Raw genomic sequence first — 22,302 nt, 5'->3', positions numbered from 1 at the left:
AGAAAGTTGCTTGTAATCCCCTGAGGCTGAGTAACATTTTCGAAATTTGTGTCACAGACGCAACAAAGCATAGTCAAAACGATACGGATGTGTTATTATGTGCTATTACGCACGTACTTATATATCGTATACACAAAAATACAAGTGCATAGCTTTTCCTGTTCATCTAACAACACTTGCGATTTTCGGTTTGGTTATATATGTATTTGACGCATTTTGTTGTTATTGTTTTTGTGTGCCAAAGGCTTGCGACCTTAGTTGCGGTTTTCTGCTTTGTTTTGCCTGTCAACATCAACAATGACATGACAGCAACAGCAACAGCAACAACAACCACTTTAGCAAAAACAACACCAGAAGGAATGCTTGAATACATATAAAAAAAAAACAAAAAAAAGTGTTGATAGCTACGCCCACGAGTGGTTGCAAAGAGTTGACAAAGTAGAAAAATTTGATGGCTACATTGCACCACACAAAGAGAGAGTGTGGGCGGGCGGCGGACTTGCGACAATTGAAGTGCGCTTTACAATGGCAACAAAAGCAAAATAAACAGTGGTAGTAGTTGGTAATCAAAACAGCAAAAATGGCAACCATAACAACAAGAAGTCAGCATCGACAATGGCATCAGCAGCGGTGGCAATCGGCAACACTGCACAGGGTGCCAGTTGTTGAGTGCCTCATGCTGGTTGTTTGAGTGGTGGTGGCAAGCAAAGCGTAAGTACGCAAATAGAGCGGCAGTCAAAGCGATACTTTGGGCAATACGCAGCCGGAAGCAGCAACAGGAGAAGTGCATGCACTAAAGCGATGCGAAAGTCTGCCATTCAGGGCAAAAGCACCGGCACAGTGGTGCCAAACACAAATTTACCATTCAAAATAGGCCGGAGCCTTGCAGGACAATTCTGGCTAAGATAGTAAAAAGTCTTTCGTAAGACAAATGAAAGACAGATGGCAGGATAGTACGAAAGACTCTCGTTGCTCGTTATTTTGAGAGAAAGGATTTGTATACCATTTAGCTGGCGTCATTTCATTTAAGTTTTAGAAAACTTATTTTTTGTTTCCCTTTTTTGAATTTTCATTGAATTTTTAGATGTTATTCTTTTAAAAAGAGGAAAAATTTTTTAATTTTTAGGAACTTATTTAATTTTTTTTCTTTTTTGAATTGAATTTTTCGTTTAATTTTTAGAGTTATTGTTTAAAAAATAAAAATATGTAGTTTTTGCTTTGAGTTTATAAATGTTATTCTTTTAAAATGAACAATATAACAGATATATATGTATTTATTGTTTAAAAAATTATCATATTTTTCATTTCATAAAATTTTTAGAAAATTAATTTATATATTTTTTATTTTTTTATTTAGAGTTTTGGAATCTTTTTTTAAATATATTTTTTAATTTTATTTAATTTTTAGAAACTTATTTAATGTTATTTTCTGTTTTATTTGAATTTTTATTTCTTTTAGTTTTTCGATGTTATTCTTCTAAAATGAAGAATATATAATTTTTAATTTCATTAAATTTTTAGGATCTTAATTCATTACCTTTTTTTTTTATTTCATTTGTATGTCTTTTTCAGAATAAAGTTCGTTTTGTTTAATTTTAAGATTTATTGCTTTAAGAGATATTTTTTTTTTAATTTCATAAACTTAATTTATTAATTTTTAAATTTCTTTTTGTTTTTCTTTTGTTAATTTCATTTTCTTTAATTTTGAGATTTTATTGGTGAAAAAATGTATTTCTAATTCCACTAAATTTTTATCTTATGCTTTTTATGTTTTAATTTAATTTTTGTTTATTTTCATTTTTAGAATTTTATACTTCTAAAAGGAAAAATATGTATATTTTTTAGTTGCATCTAAATCTTAAGATCTCATTTTATTATTTTTAATTTTCTGTCTTTTTTAAATTTAAGATTTTTATTTTAATTTTCTTCATTTTGAGATTTGTGGCTTAAAAAGGGAGTATACTCCCTTGTATTTTAGTTTCATAACATTTTTAGAAAATTAATTAATTTATTTTTATTTTTATACACGAGCCCACTTGTGCACAAGGGTATACTAACTTTGTTCGCATAACGGCACGAGGCTTGGCTAGGGTCTAGCTAAGAAATCTATTGAAAATCTTTGAAATCGGACAATAAACACGCCCACCTGCCATATAACCGTAATTTACAGAAACAAGAAAACTGCGATAAATCAGTAACAGCCGGAGCTAATTCACTTAAAATCGATGATTGCAATAGCCAATTTAGCAGAAAATTAGAATATTATAAATTTTTGGATAAATTATGACCACAAATGTGTATATTGTGTATTGATTTCATTTCTTTCTTTTTTTCTAATTTAGATATTATTATTTTATTGTTAAAAAAAAATACTTTTTAATCTGGTTTTAGTTTTAAAAATATTTCTATTTCTATTTCTTGCTTTATTTTCATTTTTATTTTTTATACTTACTTAGTTTTATTTTATGCATCAGTTTTTATTGCTTAAAAATTAAAATATATGTTTTTTTTTAATTTAATTTAATTTAAAAGACTTATTGCTGAAAGGCGAAACGGATAACGCTAAGACCTTCTCTTTAGCAGATCGTTGCATTAGTCTTTCGAATGGCAGTGAAGAGCTTTCAAGGTAGCTGCCAGAATTTACAATTATCTTTCAAACACTGTAGTGAGTTGAAAGAGAGTTGCCAGAACCCTCTGTTAATTTTTCAACGCATTTTTATAAATTTTTATTTTCAGCAGAAAGCTAATAAATAAAAAATTGTCGAGCCCGATTGTTTAATTTTTATTTGTTTATATTAAATTTTTCTAGTGCAGGGAAAGTAGCAATTTTGAATGTAGCTTTGATTTAAACAAAAAATAATCAAATCGTCCTGGTCCTGTAGCTTGTTTCTGTAACAATTCTCTACCAAGGCGAATTGAGATATGAATTCGCCGCCCTGTTCTCTACTGCTAATGAGTAGTAGAGAATGACGTATATTCTCTACCCGTAGATAAATAATCGGTAGAGAAGAGTTACAGAAACGAGTCACCGCACTATTTTGACCAAAAAATTCCAGTTTGGTACCATTGCGAGTAACTGTACGCCAACATTATCCAGAGTAGAAATGGCAATGGCAGTGGGGATGGCAAACAATTTTGAACTTTCTCGGCGAGTATTTGTCTTAAAAATATTTGTTGTGTTATATACGTATGCTAGTAACCCAACGAACCTCAAAACGAGAGTACCGCAAAGGATATGGTTTTTATATTTAAAAAAGTGCATTTTCCGGGTTCTTCGTTGAAACAAGATCAGCTTACTCCGGCCTTCCGGAACACAGGCTCTTCAGATTGAGATTTCTCATCGGATCTGGATACATCTTTAACAAGAACAAAGTTATTTGGCCGGTCGTTTTACCGGCGTTCTTAAACTCTTAGCAGCGAGAAACACAGTAATACTGTGATGTGTACTAGGTATTAGCTACTCGAAGGAAACGAGCTTGCGGACGAACAGACGAATGAAGGCAAATCGCTTGTCCTTTTGGTGCTAAACCCACTATTTTGCGCACTCATTTGGGCTTCTTCGAGACTTAGTACAGCTACCGAGTGTGCAAACTTAGGACCCCTAGAGGGTCTCAGACAGTTCAGGCTATTTGGCTATCTAAAACTTTGAAAACTTCAAATTCAAAACGATGATAGTTCACAACCATGGTTGCCACTCGCCAACATTTTTTTCTACCAAAATCTCTTAAGAAAAGTTACCAAAAGTTACCAAATCTTCACTACCAAAATCTTCACTTCTTCTGTGAGAAAAAATTATGCTGAATAACACTGCTATATTTCATAACAAATATGTACAGTCATGTGAAAAATAATAGGGACACATAGTGGTTTTTTGTAAAAATAAAAAGAAAACCAATATTTTAAATTATTTCCGAGTAGTATTTTTATTTTGAAATCGGCCAATGTTCTACTATAAAATAATAAAAGAATAGGCTCAAATTCTATGCAAAAAGAAAAAATACAAAATATTTAAATATCTAAACTCAAATTATGCTGTGAAAAAAATAGGGACATTTACAAAGTTCAAAGTTTTATTATTAAGTTTTGTAGAATTTTTTTAAAGTTATTTGATTATTAAGGTTATCTGATTATTTAATATTTCGTTGCATAGCCATAGAGTCGACCAATTTTTGGCATATAGCCATAGGAATAGCTTCCCATGCTTCCTTCACCAGTAACCAGAGTGCATCTTTATTGGTTGATTTTTTACTCCTCAACGCTACTTTCAGATATTGCCACAAATTCTCGATAGAATTTAAATCTGGCGATTAAGCAGGCCAGCTTAGTGTGTTTATGTTGTTATCCGAAAACCATTTCTTTGCCAGCTTCGATGTGTGCTTCGGTTCGTTGTCTTGCTGAAACACCCATCGAAGCGGCATATTATCCTCAGCATAAGGTAACATAACCTCACTTAAAATTCTGCAATAAGTTGCTGCTGTCATTGTCTCCTCAATTCGACGTATTGGACCAACACCTTGGTAGGAAAAACATCCCCAAACCATAATTTACCCTACTCCTTGTCTAACGGTGTTAACTGGCCTACGAACATGTCGTGTACCGCAGTCAGAATAAAACAGATTAGATTAAGTCTCATCCGACCACAGGATTTTGCGCCATTTCTTCACTGACCAATTGACATGCTCGGTAGCCTTTTAGCAACATTTTGTTTTGACAGAAAAGGTACTTTCCTCGGCCTTTTTGATTTTAAATTTTTGCTTATACGTCTTTTGCGAATGGTGGAACAGTACACGTCCAAAGAAGATTCATTTTTTATATCATTTGAACATGCAAAGGGGTTCTTTTTCACAAACCTCTCTATATTTCTTTCAAGAACTGAAGATATTTTTGTTTTCCGTCCACGTGTTTTAGAACATTTCAACGTCTCGGCTATTTTCCGGTACGAAAACCCTTTATTGTGAAAGTGTTTTATTTGTTCTCTAAGCTGAAAAGTGCAGTGCTTTCCTCTGCCCATTTTGAGTGACTAAATTGTAGTGTATGATTATTTGTTTAGTATATAATTAAATTACAATTTATATATAATACCTTTCGTTGTTTATAATCTTTAAAGTCCACACTATTTCAAAGAAATTTGTATTGAGAGGTCCGCGTCCCTATTATTTCGCACACGCCAAAACGAACTCACTTCACGAAATGATCAATAATTATGAAACGACGCAAAATATTTCCGCTTCGATAACGGTTCTTAGCTTCCACGACATCCCAGCAGGAAATTATTACGTAATTTCGGACCCTATTATTTTTCACATGACTGTATATACTTGCAGCCCGATTCTGTGCACTTAATAAATTCAATATTTTTATAATTTGTCAATTTTTGATTATTTATCAAGAACTCGCAGTACGAGCACAGAAGTTTAAATCTATTTTCTTGATAAATTATCAAGATTGAAAATGCTATTGACAATTATAATACTTTTTTTTATTAGAAAATATTTTTCTATCAACTAATTACTGCACGTGCCGTTATTCTCATTTTCGTTGTTGGTGTTTCCGACAGGGCAGGAGTATGATGTAATGTGGAACGATTTTCCATCATCCCTTTTCAAATGTGGTTTGGAGACAAACCGGTTTCGGCGTTGTGCCATAGTCGGTGTAATTTTTCGTTCGGAATGTGCCGATACTTGGACCTGCGACTCACGGAATAATAGCACCGGCACACAAAATAAGTGGCGGGTGCTTTCAACCATTCGTTTGACTCGTACAAAATTTCGAGTAAATTGCGAAATTTGCTAATCTTTTTGCTATTTTTTCGGTTTTTCATAATTACTGTACGTCGAAATACATGTCGGTAGATGGGTCTGGTAAAAAGCACGCGACATTTTTTTTTTTTTAAACGATTTATGGACCTTACAAAAATTGCCAGATGGCCAGTATTAAAATATGAGAGGGTAGAATTCAAAATTTATCGCAAAAATTCGAAAGTTGTTTTAAAAGTGCAGCCCTTGGTGCTGTCACTGTAATTCAAATATTTCCAGTATTCGAATATGAGATGACTCTAATTTAATAGAAGTAATTTTGTAAAAGTGTCAGTAGTGATGCCACTGAAACTCGAAGGGTTTTTATAATTACGCATATTCAAATTCTATATATATATATTCTAGCAATGCAAATGATGTTTAGTTGCAAAAGTTACCAAAATGAAATAAAAGTTACCGAGTTACCAAACCGTTTAAAAGTTACCAACTTTGGTAGAAAGTTACCAATTGTGGCAACCATGTTCACAACTTAACTCCAGTTTATTTACAAATATTAACTGGGTGCAACAACTAACTACCGAACGCGCACTTCGCGTACGAATGTATGCCAGGCGAAAGGTTGTGTTGGTTAAAGACAAAGTTTGGATAGCGGCGCTGTTAGCAATTTATTGTTGCTGGCATGCTGTCGTTTTTGTTGCATAGCGAAAATATGTAAATAGAGCTTCTTCAACAATGCTTGTGCATTGTACTCAAACTTTAATGTTATTTGAGTTGCANTTAACAACTTAACTCCAGTTTATTTACAAATATTAACTGGGTGCAACAACTAACTAACGAACGCGCACTTCGCGTACGAATGTATGGCAGGCGAAAGGTTGTGTTGGTTAAAGACAAAGTTTGGATAGCGGCGCTGTTAGCAATCTATTGCTGCTGGCATGCTGTCGTCTTTGTTGCATAGCGAAAATATGTAAATAGAGCTTCCTCAACAATGCTTGTGCATTGTACTCAAACTTTAATGTTATTTGAGTTGCATTCATGATATTCACACTGGGAAACTAGCAGCCACTAGAGTGCATGCATAGTTATAACTAACAAGCGCAGAACGTACATATTTATGTATGTAGGGTGGTCCAAAAGTGCATTGGAAAATGTAAGGTCGGAATTTGTATGCTCTTGATATCAAAAAAAAAAGGAACAGTCCAGCGCCTTCGTCTTGGTCTGCAGGCTGTATCGGAGATACAGCCGCTATAGATAAACGTAGAATACGTGGTATGGTTAAGAGCATATCCAAGTCAAAAACGAAATCACACACTAAGAATAGAAACAGATCCACATTAACTGCAATCAACATATGTACGTATGTATGTATTTACATATGTACACACGCTGCGATTAGGTTATAAATAGCGCGCCTCTGTTTATCAAAAGCCGCATTACATACGCATACATACTTTTTGTCTCCTTCCCACACTTCCAACATATGCACGTGTTTGCAAAATGATGACGAGGTGATTTTGTATGGAAAATCATTTATGCCCATATATTTGAATAAAATAAACATATATAGAAGATATCAACCAATACTTCCCATATACCAAACGAAAGGAAAACTCTTGAATTTTTGATTAAAGAAAACAAAAACAAAATCATTCGAGCGGTTTTCGAGCATTTTGGTAATGAAAAAAATTTGCAAATTTTTTCAACAATTTTTTGCCTTAAAATGCTCAATATTTGTTAAATTTATATAAAATTTGTACCCGATAATATTTCTACTGCTCCAAAGAACCTATATCCCGAAAATGAAAGTTATATATGCCAACAATAAGTTGCTAGAGCACTTTAAAGGCTCAAAATTGACCCCAAAATAAGGCAATGTTTACCGTTGTTTTTACGACAGAAACCGAATTGGTTATTTACAAAAATGAATCTGTCGACAGGTTTGGAATTTTATCTTTGAAACGCCACACTTTTCTTTGAAATCGCTTTATTAGTTCTCGTGCAATAAGCGTTTTTGTGAAGCTCTAAAAATTACAACTACAACATTTGAACATAGCCCCCATACCTTAAGGTAAGACGTATTCTACGTCAAAAAATTTATAGGTCGCTTAAAGCGCTGAAAGTTTTCCATGTATTTTATATGGGAAGAAAACAACTTTTCGCGGAAATCATATAAAATTCCGAAAAATCAATATTTTGCAATTGGAAACCTCTGTTTCTCTTCAAGAGATTACCAATAATAATACCCAATTGTTTATTTAACCATGTTTTCATAGTAAGTATGTTTTATAGGTCCGCAAATGGAATAAGGAGACCTATAAAAATCTAAAGTATTAAATAATACTTAAATAAACAATTGGGTGTTATTATTGGAGGTCTTCTGAAAAGAACCAGAGCTGTCCAATCGAAAAATATTGATTTTCAAGAACTCTATTCCATTTGTACGAAAAGTTTTTTTCCCAGATAAAATACACATAAAACTTTGAGTGCTTTGAGCGCCCTCTAAATATTTCCTGATCTCAAAATAAAAACATTTTTTGGGACCACCCTAATGCGCATATGTACATACATTAGACCGTACCACCTTACAAGCAAATAGAACCAANGTAGGGGTATAATTTTTTCAGTATAGAACAATCCTATGGTGTGACGGCATTAAAATTCTGATTTTACATTTTTTGGGACCACCCTAATGTGCATATGTACATACATTAGACCGTACCACCTTACAAGCAAATAGAACCAAAAAATTACGCCGAACATCCCTGAGTCTACAGCATTTTTGCAAGGGAAATTCGATAAAAAAAACTTTGTAGCAAACCGCGGGGTGACTTTTTTACATTTTTCGATTACACTTAGATTCGACAATAATTTTTTTTAATACATAAATACTTCTTTAGTAAAAGTTTAATTAGTTGAATCATTTTTGGTGAGATTTAATTTACTGACATTAGGGTGGTACGCTAGGGCGATAAGAACTGAGATCTGGTGGATAAGTACCAGAAATGGTTAGTTAAGGTTAATAAGCTTTGGAACATGCGAAAGCGTATTCTCGAGATAAGCACATCGATGTAACATACTTTTAAATCCGACTGTAAATGCCGATTATATGAAAAAAAAATTCAAAAGGCAAACAAAAAGAAAAATGTGATACGGTCTAATGGGCATTTGTAGTAGCTCTACGCTTGTAAGTTGGCGATTTTTTACTGTGTTTTGTGCTTTTTATTTATTTTTACCCACCACGGGGATTCCTCATACACAGACACGCCCGCCCCCTTATTCACGCTCATTTTAGCATTGCACATTTCAGCAGCTTCTTAAGTGCTTACATACATACATACATTTCACAGCACTTGTTGTGGCTGGTATTGTTTATTTAAGTTTGATAGGCCTCAGAGAATGGATGCGCAATCACGGCTACTACTTTGCATTTTTAACGGCTATTAATCATATGAAACCTCAAATTTTCACTTTGCGTATGACAAATTGCACAAAAGCGGTTTAACCGTAGATGGGTTAAAAAAAAGTACCGCAGCATTTATTTTGGGAAATTTCGCAAATATGTATGTATCATTGTTATGAAAGAAGAGCGAAATGAACAAGTCATTTAGTCACACATTTGGTTAAAAAATTTGATATATTGTTAGCGATTAAAGGTAAACTTGTAAATAAGTTTAAAAAGGAAAGGTAAACTCTTAACTCTTTGAAATGATGGCACAAGTTAAGCGAACTTGATTGATTGTAAATATCATTTTTCGTTTTGCTTCCAAACTTATGAACAGGAGGTGAAATTTGTTTGTATAGTGGCTATGTTTGTTGCCATTTTACGCTAAAACGGGCTATACGCATTTCGATGAAGTTTGGCACACGCATAGATTTTTATCTAGATTAATATATAGCCATTTTTTTGAAGATAATTGTCACCTTTTTGTAAAGTTAAAATCAATTAATTTGTAAGTCCCATAAAATTTTAAATCAATGTGGGTGTCAAAAGCGGTTCAAAAACAATTTATGTGGGGAATATTTTCGGGAAGGGTTGCCAACTGTTTCAACAATTAAAATCAATTTAATTATTAAGTTAAAATAATTATTTTTTATATCGAAGTCAAAAGAAAGGAGCTTAAGAGAGCTCTATTTCGAAAACATTTTTGAAGACGGTTGCCACCTGTTTAGAAAATCAAAATAAATGTTGGTAATAAATTAAATCACACCCTTTAATATACATGCATACATAGTACGTATATGGGTGTGAATCGAAGAGTTTAAGACGGCCTATAAAGCGATGGAGATTTAAAAAGCTTTTTTCGAAAATATTTTCGGGAAGCGTTGCCACCTGTTCCAAAAGTAAGACACAATTTAATGAATTTAAACCTGTTAATATACATGCACACATATGTATGTAGGTGTCGAAAATCGAAAAGAGTAAANCAAAAAGCTTTATTTCGAAAATATTTTCGGGAAGCGTTGCCACCTGTTCCAAAAGTAAGACACAATTTAATGAATTTAAACCTGTTGATATACATGCACACATATGTATGTAGGTGTCGAAAATCGAAAAGAGTAAAAGAGTTTACTTATTTATATTTTAGAGCAGGGTGGCAACCTGAATTTATAATCAATTTAACTAACAATTCAAATGAAATATTTTAACCCGGGTATAAACGATGGAGATTTACAAAGCTTTATTTCGAGAATATTTTCGGGAAGTGTTGCCACCTGTTCCAATAGTTAAAAACAATTTAATTAACGAAGTAAATTACGTATTTTTATATGAGTATCAAAAGAGAAAGGTTTAAGACAGCTATGTTTAGAAAAAAGTTTTGAAGAGGTTCTAGACAGAGTTGCCAAGTGTTTGAAATTCATAATTAATTTGATTAATAACTAAATTAATTTAAACCTTTTAATATACATACATGCATACTGATTTGGCACAAAAATTTTAAATTTTCTGAAACATAATTTGTATCCCAGACATTCCAGGAATGGGAAATAGCGAGACTGGCTCGATTAAGGTAACCATCTGAGTAAGAGTAGAATCGCCATTTGTACGTAATTTATACGTGTCGTAAACAAAGTATTCAAATTGCGCAAAGAGAGTTTTCTCACAATGTACAAAGCGATCAGCTGGTCGCTAGCTAGCTATGCGCTGTGGAGAAATCTATATACCTGCCGCAACACAGATCTAAGTGCGTACGACTACAGACTGCCATCTCAAGTCGTCCAAGCATCACCTTCACGAAGAAAGCCAGATGTAGGCGGTGAATGGTCACAGCACCTTGTTATTGTAGCTATTCTTCATCTGAACTCGCCATGTGGACCACGGCAACTACGTTCTGCTTCGAAACTGTACGTCCCCCCAACACTCGAAGACGGCACCTACACGGCTGAATCTCTTGATATAGAGACGTACGTACACTATACATTGGACGCAGCGGCATACAGAGCATTGCAATGCGTCAGCACAAAAGCCTCAGAACGCATAAGGTCAACATCTGTTTCGGACGCCGACCGCCGCCCATCAATATTGAGGAAACCGAACTGCCGAGAGAGAGACCAGATGCAGCCAAGCGCAACACCGCTATGGGTGGTGACACAGGCTTAACAGCTACCTTTTTCGGCTGATATCAAATGTGGGAAAAACTTGTCCAGAATGCGGGCAAGGTCCTCACAGCAACCAATATCTGCTTCCAACCCGATGGCCCTGACAGCGGAAGCATTATGGACTGTGCCAATCGACGTCACTGTGTCCCTCGGTTTCAGGGTTGCCGAGTGAGACCATGAAGAAGACGATACATAACGACACTCGGTAGTGGTTGAGCACTGCTCGTACTACCACAACGTAGCTAGAAACCATACTACGCTCCTGATGTAACCGCAATGAAGTCGGTTAGGTCAAAGCCTTATTACAGTTAACTTACTGTGATTTTCCTTTTATTTGACTTGGATTTATGGTCTCGAATGGAAGATCTTCTAATGCAGCTTCTAAAGAGATGGTCTTATTGAATAAGTCTTGTCTCAAAGCGTTTATTTAGAAGCACATCGCATTTAGGTGACTATGTGGATACTATTTTGAACAAGGGCAAAGCATATGGTTTTGACAACCTCGAACTAGTCTCGAAAGTTTCCTGAAATAGTATTCAACTAGTCCCGAAATGAACCAGAACTATTCTCAAGATAATTCAAAACTAGTCCCAAATGATTCAGAACTATTCATAAAATCGGCCCAAAATGGTTCAGAACTAGTACCGAAATGTTCCTGAAATAGCTGCTAAATGGCCGTGATATATTTGTCCTTAACAGATCGCGAATTGAGCCCGAACTATACCTGAAATAAGCCTGAAATAGTCCTGAGCAGGCANATTTTCCGCTGGGTTAACGCAAATTTTACCCATACCGGGAGCTAAGATATTTACACATCAAGAATTCGTCAACACCAAATACGGAAATTGTAAGTTCATTATCTTCCCTGCATACTACAATGAACATTTCAAACTACACGCCATTACTTGCTACCCCTATTTAAACAAAGTATTACCATATTTACGCCCCAATCAATGTTCTTAAAATTATCTATGCTAGATAATCTACAAAGTCAAGCAAAACACTTACAGTCGCCTCCAGATGTTTTTGCATTTGCTGTTAATGTTTGGTCGTTGAAACTCTTTAGCTTGCACGCACACACACACGCACACACAGCGCTCATCGTCGTACCATTCATTTACACAAAATACTATATGTACAGTCAAGTGTTGATCTTCTTTATTTTGTTTTTTTTTTTTTTGTTTTTGTTTTTGGTCCACTTCACTTCAGCGCACTCGAAATTCACATCCACTCAGAATGGAAATTTCCAACCGATGTCCCGCAATCAGCGCAAATCGGTGCCGTAAATACCACCACAACCACCGCCGCTGCCGCTGCCGCTGCCGTTCCCGCCGCAGTCGCTGCCATCATCACCATCTCCATCACCATTTGTATACTCATTAACACTGCCATTACGACTTTCGTAGTCATTCTCCCCCTCATCAGTCGCATTCGCATAATCACTGCTGCAGCCATCGTCGAGCAGCGTCACTTTTGGCGGTGGGCGATGGTGTGGTTGCTGGCGCTGGTGCTGATGCTGATGTTGTGTCTGCTGTTGTTGTTGCTGCTGCTGTTGCCTTGGGCTTTGCGCACATTGTGGTGAGCATTGTGTTTGTTGATGTTGTTGGTTTTCCATGTACGGTTTCTCCATGTCCAGCGCTGCACCACTGCAGCTACCATCGTTGACCGCAATCGTTATATTACAGCTGCCGGCGTGGTGCGCGCTCCCATGATGACCAGCGGCGGCGGCTGCTGCTTCACGCATTTGCTGTGCGGCCAAAATTTGCGCAGCACGTATATTGAGGTTAGGTGTGCGTACGCCAGGTGGCATTTGCGCCGAGGCCACGCTGATAGTGGGCGGCACATTTAACGCTGACCGACTAGCCGCGTGACTGCCACTGATGTTGTCTGCGCTGCTGCCACCACAATAATGGGCGCCAGTAATGTGGTAGGGCGTTGGGGAGTGATGTGATTGAACACCGTTGTGATTGCCATCGGCGCCAGGCAAGTGTTGTGGCGCCAACTGTATAGAATGATGGTCTTTGTGTTCTGCGAAATAGTGAAAAGTGCAAATGTTGGTGAATGAATATGAAAATACGCGAGCGGCGTTACACAGGTTTCAAAAGCGATATAAAATTGTGGTTGAATATTAACTTACCTAAGGCAGCTAGCAGTTTAGGTTGCAGTGGCAGCATAAAATCATGTCCTGTGGTGGCAGCGCGCGGCTGTAAACTCTGCACAGGCGGCACGCTCAAGTAGTCAGCTATGTGGAGCGGAAAAGACAAGAGTAATAACAAAATGTAAATTTAAAATTAAAGTTGAGAATTTTTGCATAAACTGGTTACCTATAAGAAATTTAAAGAAAATTTAATTTTTTTAATTAATTTTTTTTTATTATTTGTTAGAATGTTGGGTAGATACATTTCTTCCAACGTTAATAAAAAAGGCAGAGTTCAATAAAAAAAAAAAAAACTGTTGATGCATAATTAATTACTTTCATGCATACCGTATGATAATTGTATAGTACATGCCGAAATACATACTTACTCGTACATTGTAAAGACGAAAGATATTGGGATTGAAAAAGTTAACTTATTCTGAATTTGATTTTTGAACAGGTGGCAATTCTCTTCCGAAATATTTTCGAGATAAACCTTTTCTCGTTTTCGTTCGGCCCCTGAATTCAACATTTTATTTAAGTAATAAATTAAATTGAATTTCACTTTTAAAAAAAGGCAACCCTCTTGAAAATATTTTTGGAGCAAGCTCTATTAACCGTGTTTCGGTTGACATCTATGTTACAATATTTCATTTAACTCACTGAATTTAACTTTTAAAAAGGTGGCAACCCTCTTCACAATTATTTTAGGAATAATAATAAATAATAAATTTAATAAATTAATTTACTTCAACGTTTAAACAGCTGGCAACCTTATAAAAAATATTTTCGAAATTAAGCTTTCTTAAACATCTCTGTTTGACTTCCGTTATAGTGCAATATTTCAGTAAGTTGGATTTGACTTTAAAACAGGTGGCAACCTTGTTAAAAAATGTTTTCAAAATAAAGCATTCTTCAAACTTTTTTGTTTGTTATTAATATCAAACAGGTGGCAATTTCTCCAAAATATATTTTGCAAACAAAAACTTTGCTAAACCATTTTGGCTGGCTTTAAACTTGACAATTCAATTTAATTTAACCGTTTAAAACAAGTGGCAACCATCCTCACAAATATGTTCGAATTAAAGCTTTCCTTTATTTGGCATCCATACTTAGAATTAGAGTTTCAAACAGATGGCAACCCGCTTTAACAATATTTTCCAGATAAGGCTTTCTTATACATATTTCGTTTGGCACGCATACTAAAATTAGTTTTCCATTTAACTTAACAATTTAATTGAATCTGACATTTTTTTTATTAATCGAATTAAATTTTTTCAACAGGCGGCTACCCTCTTTAAAAAGATTTTAAAAAGAAAACCTAAGATCTTTTTCGGTTGGCAAGTTTTCTCTCTTAAGCTCACCCAGATCTCGTTAGTTTGCCAAATTCGTTGAACTTGCAATTAAAATTTTATTTAGCTTTTGGGGCGGGTGGCAACCCTCATTAAATAATATTTTACATGGCAGGTTTGGTTATATGGGCAGCTTTGATACGACTTCACTAGGAGCCTGCATAGGCCCAATGTTATGTGGCATAACTTATACCCAAAAAAGGTTTCTCGTAAGCTGTCTAATCTTTCGAAGAAGTGGTACCCAGGAGGTTTGGGTCGTTTTCTCTGGAATGCGTTTTTCCGTTTTGGGGGCGGTAACGTAATAAATCTTAAAAAAAAAATTGTGTTTTCATGATGTCAGGTGTAACATTCAAACATCTTTAGAGTTAAATAAAGCATACGAAAACGGAGATCACTTATAAAAAAAATAAAAACTGCCATTGCGTACCGTTCTTTGGTTGACAAAAAAATTAGTCGCACTTGGAACACTGGTGTCGAGAAAATCTACGAAAAGGAGGTCATAACAGACGTGACAAAAACAGAAGTGGTTTCAGAGTACATCTAAAAATTAGCAAAACTGTGCGAATCCTGTGAGGTTTTCCTTTCTTAAACATTCTTTAGATAAAGGCAAATTACGGAGCATTACAGCCAATTCATTTTTAATCAGATGCAATTCGTTGTTGGTTTAATTTTGAATTAAAATGTGGTAACGGACGTTACATATCGGACCTGACAGATTTTTTCCCCGTACAATATTTTTACTATGAATACATATATAATTTAATTTTTTATTTTAATTTTTTTTCAGTTATTTTCTCCACTGTCTCGCGTCTTCATAACCTTTTTTCGTCCTCGAAATACGAAATTTAAAGTTATAAAGCCGTTTGAACTCATTTACTTGAATTTTCGGTTTACATTTTTATGGAGACACCTATCTACAAATTAAAATAATAATTGTATGCAATTATCTTGCAAATATTTCAACCTTCAAAATTGACAAAAATGGGTACGATACAATTTCTAGAATGAAAGATGTTGAATTTTAAATATGGCAAGGTTCGGTAAATTGTCGTAAATCATCCCAACTTTAAACCTTCATAACTCTGAAAATAAATTCTTTTAATGAATTCCCGATAAATTTGTCGACTGACTTTCCCAAGGAAATGCCGAAGAAAAATAGGCTTGGTGTCATTTAAAAAGCAATTTTTTGTATGAAATCTTTACGACTTGTAAAAGAACCGCCCACATATAACCGATAAAGAGCGGCATTCCTCAAAGAATTGGGAAGCGAAATCGGAAAATGAAACTCCAAATCGTTTAGTACAATCATCTCTACCTTACCAAGCCTTCCACAACAAAACCCAAGTGTTTCCTAATAGGTCAAAGAAATCAACACCTCACTTTCTTCTTTTGCATATCGAAACTCTGCAGCAACACAAGCCAACTGTAGGGGCCACATCCGTGTAAACACAAACGTGTAAATCATTTTTAGTTTTGGGAAGAGAGAGAACTCATAATGAGCCAAATTAGGTAAATGCGGTGGCTGATTCAACAAATGAACTCAGTTTCGATTCAAAAATTTACGCACAATGAGTGATGTTTATACGGTGCTTTTTGACGAATAGCCGAGACCAACCTTTTGGATGGCGATTTTTATGTCGAATGCGACGAATTCTGGCTACTAATAACTTTTGAAGTTTGACCAAACTTTTTATAATAATCATAATAATAATAATAATAATTGCCTGCCGAGAGGCGACCGCTGTTAAGAAAAAACCTTTCTTGCATATTTTTTTGCGATGTTGCTTTAACCAGGGCTTGAACTCAGGCTCTGCGGAGCAGAAGCGCGCACTGCTAGCCACTGCTACACCACAGCGGCCACTTTGTTATCCAAGAATATGATTTAGCATTGTCTAGATTTTTTAAGCAATTTTTCCTAACTAATTCGATTAGTAGTCAACCTTTCAATTCAAGGATATCTTTTTAGGAAGTAATGAGGAGGAGGAGGAGCCCAATACATACGTACCACTTATGTACATATGTACATACATCCATATATACATGTACATGATTCTTTACGATTGAAGGACCACTGCAGTGTATCAGAAAAATGTCCGCCCAGGAGTTGTATCAGTAAAAAGTTAAAATAATTCACAGCAATCCTAAAAAAACACAGCCTCTAAATCAAAGGATGATATCTTCAAAGCATCATATACATACATATACATATCTTACAAATGGATTTATTTACATTTTCACTATAAAAAGCAAACACGTGTAATTGCAAATATCCTTGAGTCAATTCGACAGTGGTTGCAAATTATTTACGGATACTTAATTTTCGTAAAAGAAAAAAACTGGAGGAAAATAAACAAATACATACATATGTAAGTATGTAGATATATGTACGTATAGGACGTAAACAGTGTTAATGAGGCAAGCCAATGTTGGCTGCGGTTAAAGATTCACAAGAAATATACAGAGCCAAAAAAAAAAGAAAAAATTTACCGAAAAATAAACAGAAAACAAGTAACAGACAGACAGTGCAACAAACAAGCAAACACTGAGGAAATTAGCAAAAATGGCCGAGAATGCAAATAAGACAACCGGGGGGGGCATGAGAATGACAAAAAATTAATAAAACGATAGCAAGAAGGCAAAAACAAATAAAAAAGAAATACGTGAAAAAAGAAAAGAATCTGAAAAATAACAGCCAGCCTGCTGAGCTGGCATATTATTGTTGAGCTATGAAAGCAGAAAAAGCCAATTCACGAAAAAGCAAAGCTAATTAAGACATCACGGTGGGGACGTTGACGACCCCAAAAGCCTGCAAGCTAGCAAGCCAGCCAGCACTTGTAAATTTTCTTTTGCTAAATATTTGCACTTCTGCATTTCCACCGTAACTTTTTCAGCTACTTTCTCTCTTTCGTTATTTGTTGTATGTTTGTAAATATGTAGCACAATCACTTGTGTCGCACATTAATCACGTGCCTGCCGGCAGGCAATCACACACACATATACGCACACACAGCTGGAAATCATATTTACCAAGCACGAAATGACTAGCGGACATTTTGTCGCAGAATACGCAAAACTATGCAGAGGCTATAGAGCAACAAATTGAAAACACAAGTTGTTGAGGAAAGTCGGCGGTTTAGGGCAGCGCACTATGGGCCAGGAAGGATTCAAAACTGGCAAAAATTCAAAATCTTATCTGATTGGCTTGTCACTCGGTGGTTTTTTGGGTTGCTGATTACGGGTTTGGTGTAAGATTGGAAAAATTCAAAATGGCGGATTTAATATGACGAGCGATATTTGTTTTTGGGGTCGTTGATTAAGGATCTGACATTAGATTTTAAAAGTTCAAAATGGCGGACGATATACTGAAAATCGATCGGATTAGCTTCAACCCTTTTACTCACGATTTTTTGTGGCCGCTGATTGCGAAAACAAAACTCAGAATTCAAAAATTCAATATATTGGATTCAATATGGCGGACACATTTTTTAAATTTGTTGAATTTACTTGAAGCTTGTTTCGTCGTGGTCAGAAATTGTAAATTTGGAAGGAAATTCTGACAACTGTCTTTCAACTCACCATCGTCCTTCGAAAAACAAAAGTCCTTCATAAGACAATTGTCAACTATGTCAATTATCTTAACGTTATGCTGTGGGCCTTTTAGCAATGAATTTTTAAAAATTAAATTAAATAAAAAGTATATATACAGAAAATTAAAANGTACGTAAAAGTTAAATCAGATTAAAAATAATTTTATTGAAAAAATTTAATGAATGGTTGTTTAAAAAGAATATATTTTCATGTTCATTTAATTTTAAGGAACTTATTGTTTTCTTTTTTAAATAATCTTTTTTTCGTTTTTTTGTTAAATTTTTAGTTTTAATTGTGAATATTGAATTTGTTTTTTAATTTCATTTACATTTCATAAATATATTTTTTCTGTTTTAATTAAATTTGCTATTCTTCTGTTAAATTTGTTTTTCTTCAATTTTTAGATTTTATTGTTTTAACCCTCATCGGTCCCCCCAAAAATTTGTCGAATTCGTTCTTGTGTAGACGCTCGTATACAAGAAAATCTGACAATTCCTATCAGATTTTGAAGAAAAATTCCAAGTATGCAGTTCAATTTTAGTACAACAAAGTGCAAGTTTAAAGTTGCTAGAAAATCGCGCTGATTTTTGGCATTTTTTTTTACGCAGGTTCTTCTATAGGGTTAAAATAATAAAATCTAAAAATTCAAAGAAAACAAATTTAACAGAAGAATAACACATTTAATTAATTAAAAAAAAAAACGAAAAAATAAATAATAAATAAAATAAATTTATGAATTGTAAATGGAAATTAAATAAAATATTTTTCACAATAAAATTTAAAAAATTTAAAAGAAAATTTAACTAAAAAACTAAAAAAATTTAGTTCCTAACAATTAAATGAAAACAAACAAACCTTTAAAGAAAATTAAATAAAAAAGAATTTAAATTAATTTACATAAAACATCTAAGTTAGATTAAAAAAAAGTCTGAAAAATAAAATTAAAAAAGAAAAAAAAATAAAGAAAAAAATAAATTCCGCTTCCGAGAGCTTTTCTTCTAAGACTATTACTACGAACTATTTTGCCATCTGTCTTTCGTTGGTCTTAAGAAAGACTTTTACTATCTTAGCCAGAACTGCCCTGTTAGTATCCGGTTTTATGGCTTAAACTTATTCTAGGTTATCTGTTAATGTAAGCATTGTATTATTTTCTGCCACTTAAAAGCTGCATGACTGAATAAATTCTTCTCTATTGTCTGAATTTTGGAACCAGTACAACTTTTTTCGTCACTATTCAATTCATAATTTTTCTTTTCTTTTTTTTTTTAATGAATAGAATCAAATACCATACTTGACTTTTGGTCAGTTTTGACTAAACTCTGGCCCTAAACGCAGCGCAGCCAGCGCAGTGGAGTTGAATGTGGAAGTATAGACGGAAGTACGTAAAGCAATTTGCTTACACGTTGAGTGTTCGTGTAAAATGTAAATTGCGAGCGAATTGCAGTGCAAGTTATACGCAGTAAGGGACGAGCTTATGATATTTAATTAGAAACTAGTGCATGCATGTGTTGAAACGTCTAAAGGTATGTGGAAACAGATGCTACATTCATACAAAGAAGAACGCAAGGAGAGAGGAAATGTTTCTTTAAATGTAGCTCCAAAGAACATTCGCCGCCAAGAATGGTGCTATCCACAAGTTTATTAAGGAAAAATTTATATCTTTTGCTATACGACCACTAGCATTTTAATTTTTCCTCTATAATTTCCATTTTTTAATGCCTCGATATTGCTATCACACATGTGGCAGCGAGCAAAAAAAAAAAATTCCAAATTTTTCTGTGATATTTGACAGGCCGTATTTCGGTGAAAAATGGTCGTTTAGAGACATTAGGAAGTCTTTTGAAGCTTTGGGATTGTTATTTTCAGATTTCTTGGCTAAACATCTTTAGGAGCTACGGTTCGCATGCAATCCGAACAGATAGCTCGAAAAAATTATTTTGCATTCTTTTTTGGTTTGTTTTTATTTTGGCCAACGGACTTGAAAAAATTTGTTTCAGTTAAGCCGGCATACGGATCATTAACCTTTATTTTCCTTTTGTTAAAAACACCCTTAATTTTTATGAGCATTGTTTTCTAAGACAGAGTTCGGAAAAAATTCTCACTGAGGAATACAATTTTCTTCTTCCTCCTCACTACAACTGAAGTCAAGATAATAATATCCTCTTTTGTGGGTTAAAAACGAAAGAGCGCTCTTCATCTAAATTTATCTTTAATATAACCTCAATATTTTCCTTACGGCGTGAGTCTCACGCTCCAGAGCCACTCAAGCTATTACTCCTCATAAAAGAGCGTCCTGTCTCTTTGGCTCTATTGGCTTTAGTCGGTCAGTATGAAGTTTTACAAGGCAATTCTGGCAACTGAGTATCTTAAATGCTCTTTACTGCCTTGTGAAAGACTAATTGAAAGATTTGCTAACGAGGAGGTCTTAGCGTTATGCTGTTCGCCTTTTAGCAAAGTTTTTTTTTTTTAATTTAATTAAATAAAAAAAAGACTTATATTTATCTTTTTAAAACAATAAAAACTAATAAATAAAAGAAAATTCAATTGAAAAGGGAACAAAATAACAAAAGGAAAATAAAACCAAAAAAAATAAAAAAAAAATTTAAAAATCAAATGAAACTAAAAAAAAATATATTTATATTTCTTTTAAAACAAAATCTTAAAATTACAAAAAATTAGATTCAAAAATGAAAGAAAAAAAAAAAATCTTTTTAAAACAACGAAATCTAAAACCAAAAAGAAAGTTAAAGTGAAAAATTTAAAAAACATTTAAATTAAAAAAAATAACTGAGTGTGTTTTAATATGAAATTTTTGGAACTTTTAGAATACATTAGAATGCTAATTACATAGTTAGGAGTAATATTATCGAGAACTCATAAGAAATACATTATATTATTTATCACGCATGTAAATGCATTACCACTTTTCCGACTGGGTATGTATTACTACATGCATATGTGGTCCAACGATGCATGTGAAAAAATAAAGCCGGAATTTCAGTGCCGCCACGCCTATTTTTTATTTTGAAATCAAAAAATATTTGGCGAGTGCTCAAAGCGCTCAAAGTTTTCCATGTACTATTTTATATGCCGAAAAAGAACTTTTCGTAAAAAATCATAGAATTCTTATAAATCAATATTTTTCGATCGGAAAACTCTGTTTCTCTTCAGAAGATTCCCAATAATAATACCCAATTGTTTCTTTAAGCATTTTTTTATTGTAACTACATTTTATAGGTCCGCCAAAAACCCCCCCAGAGAAAATGCAATGGGGGGACCAACAAAAAATCGTTAGTGCTAAAAACTGGTTAAATAAAGAATTTGATATTAATATTGGAAGTCTCCTGAAGAGAACCAGAGTTTTCTGATCGAAAAATATGGATTTTCAAGAATTCTATACAATTTCTGCAAGCGGTTTGATCAGCCCCTAAATATTTTTTTATTTCAAAATAAAAGATAGGGGTATATTTTTTTCGGTATAGAACAATCCTAATATGCATGTCCTAATATGCATATGAAAATTTTCGGTTTCATACATTTTTAACTGAATCATTTCAGCTTAACCCTCAAATGCAGTAGCATCTAAAATCTGTTTTAGCAAATCGTGTAAAAATCTGCAGCGTCACTCTTAAAACCAAAACATCTGCTGTTACTGTTTTTGTTGGCATTGTAAAAAATGATAAGCGCCAGCAGCTACATAGCAACCTCAACGTCAGTGCGCTTAGCGACAGCAACGAGAGTCACGCGCTGGCAAGCTATATACATACATACACTCCCCCACTGCCACTGCTTCCCACTTCAGAGTGCCAAAAATAATTGACAAATGTCCACACATAGTTGCTATGAGCAGCAGCAAGTGCTTCACTCTGCC

At 34.3% G+C, this 22,302-nt stretch overlaps 1 protein-coding gene across 1 annotated transcript; it reads right to left on the bottom strand.

Moving 5' to 3' along the window:
- Positions 1–12,515: 12,515 nt before the first annotated feature.
- Positions 12,516–13,596, bottom strand: LOC108364465 (putative uncharacterized protein DDB_G0288537; the record flags this gene model as incomplete). The annotated part of the gene is made up of 2 exons (XM_017618150.1): positions 12,516–13,382; positions 13,492–13,596. Coding segments are annotated over 2 exons (869 nt in total), but the record flags the coding sequence as incomplete, so codon positions are not given.
- Positions 13,597–22,302: the final 8,706 nt, after the last annotated feature.

The sequence above is a fragment of the Rhagoletis zephyria genome, unplaced genomic scaffold, assembly GCF_001687245.7.
Source record: "Rhagoletis zephyria isolate East Lansing unplaced genomic scaffold, Rhagoletis_zephyria_1.1 Rzeph_scaffold_01563, whole genome shotgun sequence".
Classification (NCBI taxonomy): domain Eukaryota; kingdom Metazoa; phylum Arthropoda; class Insecta; order Diptera; family Tephritidae; genus Rhagoletis; species Rhagoletis zephyria.
Note: the sequence above shows the minus strand (reverse complement) of the source record. Positions and strands in the feature narration are given on the sequence as shown.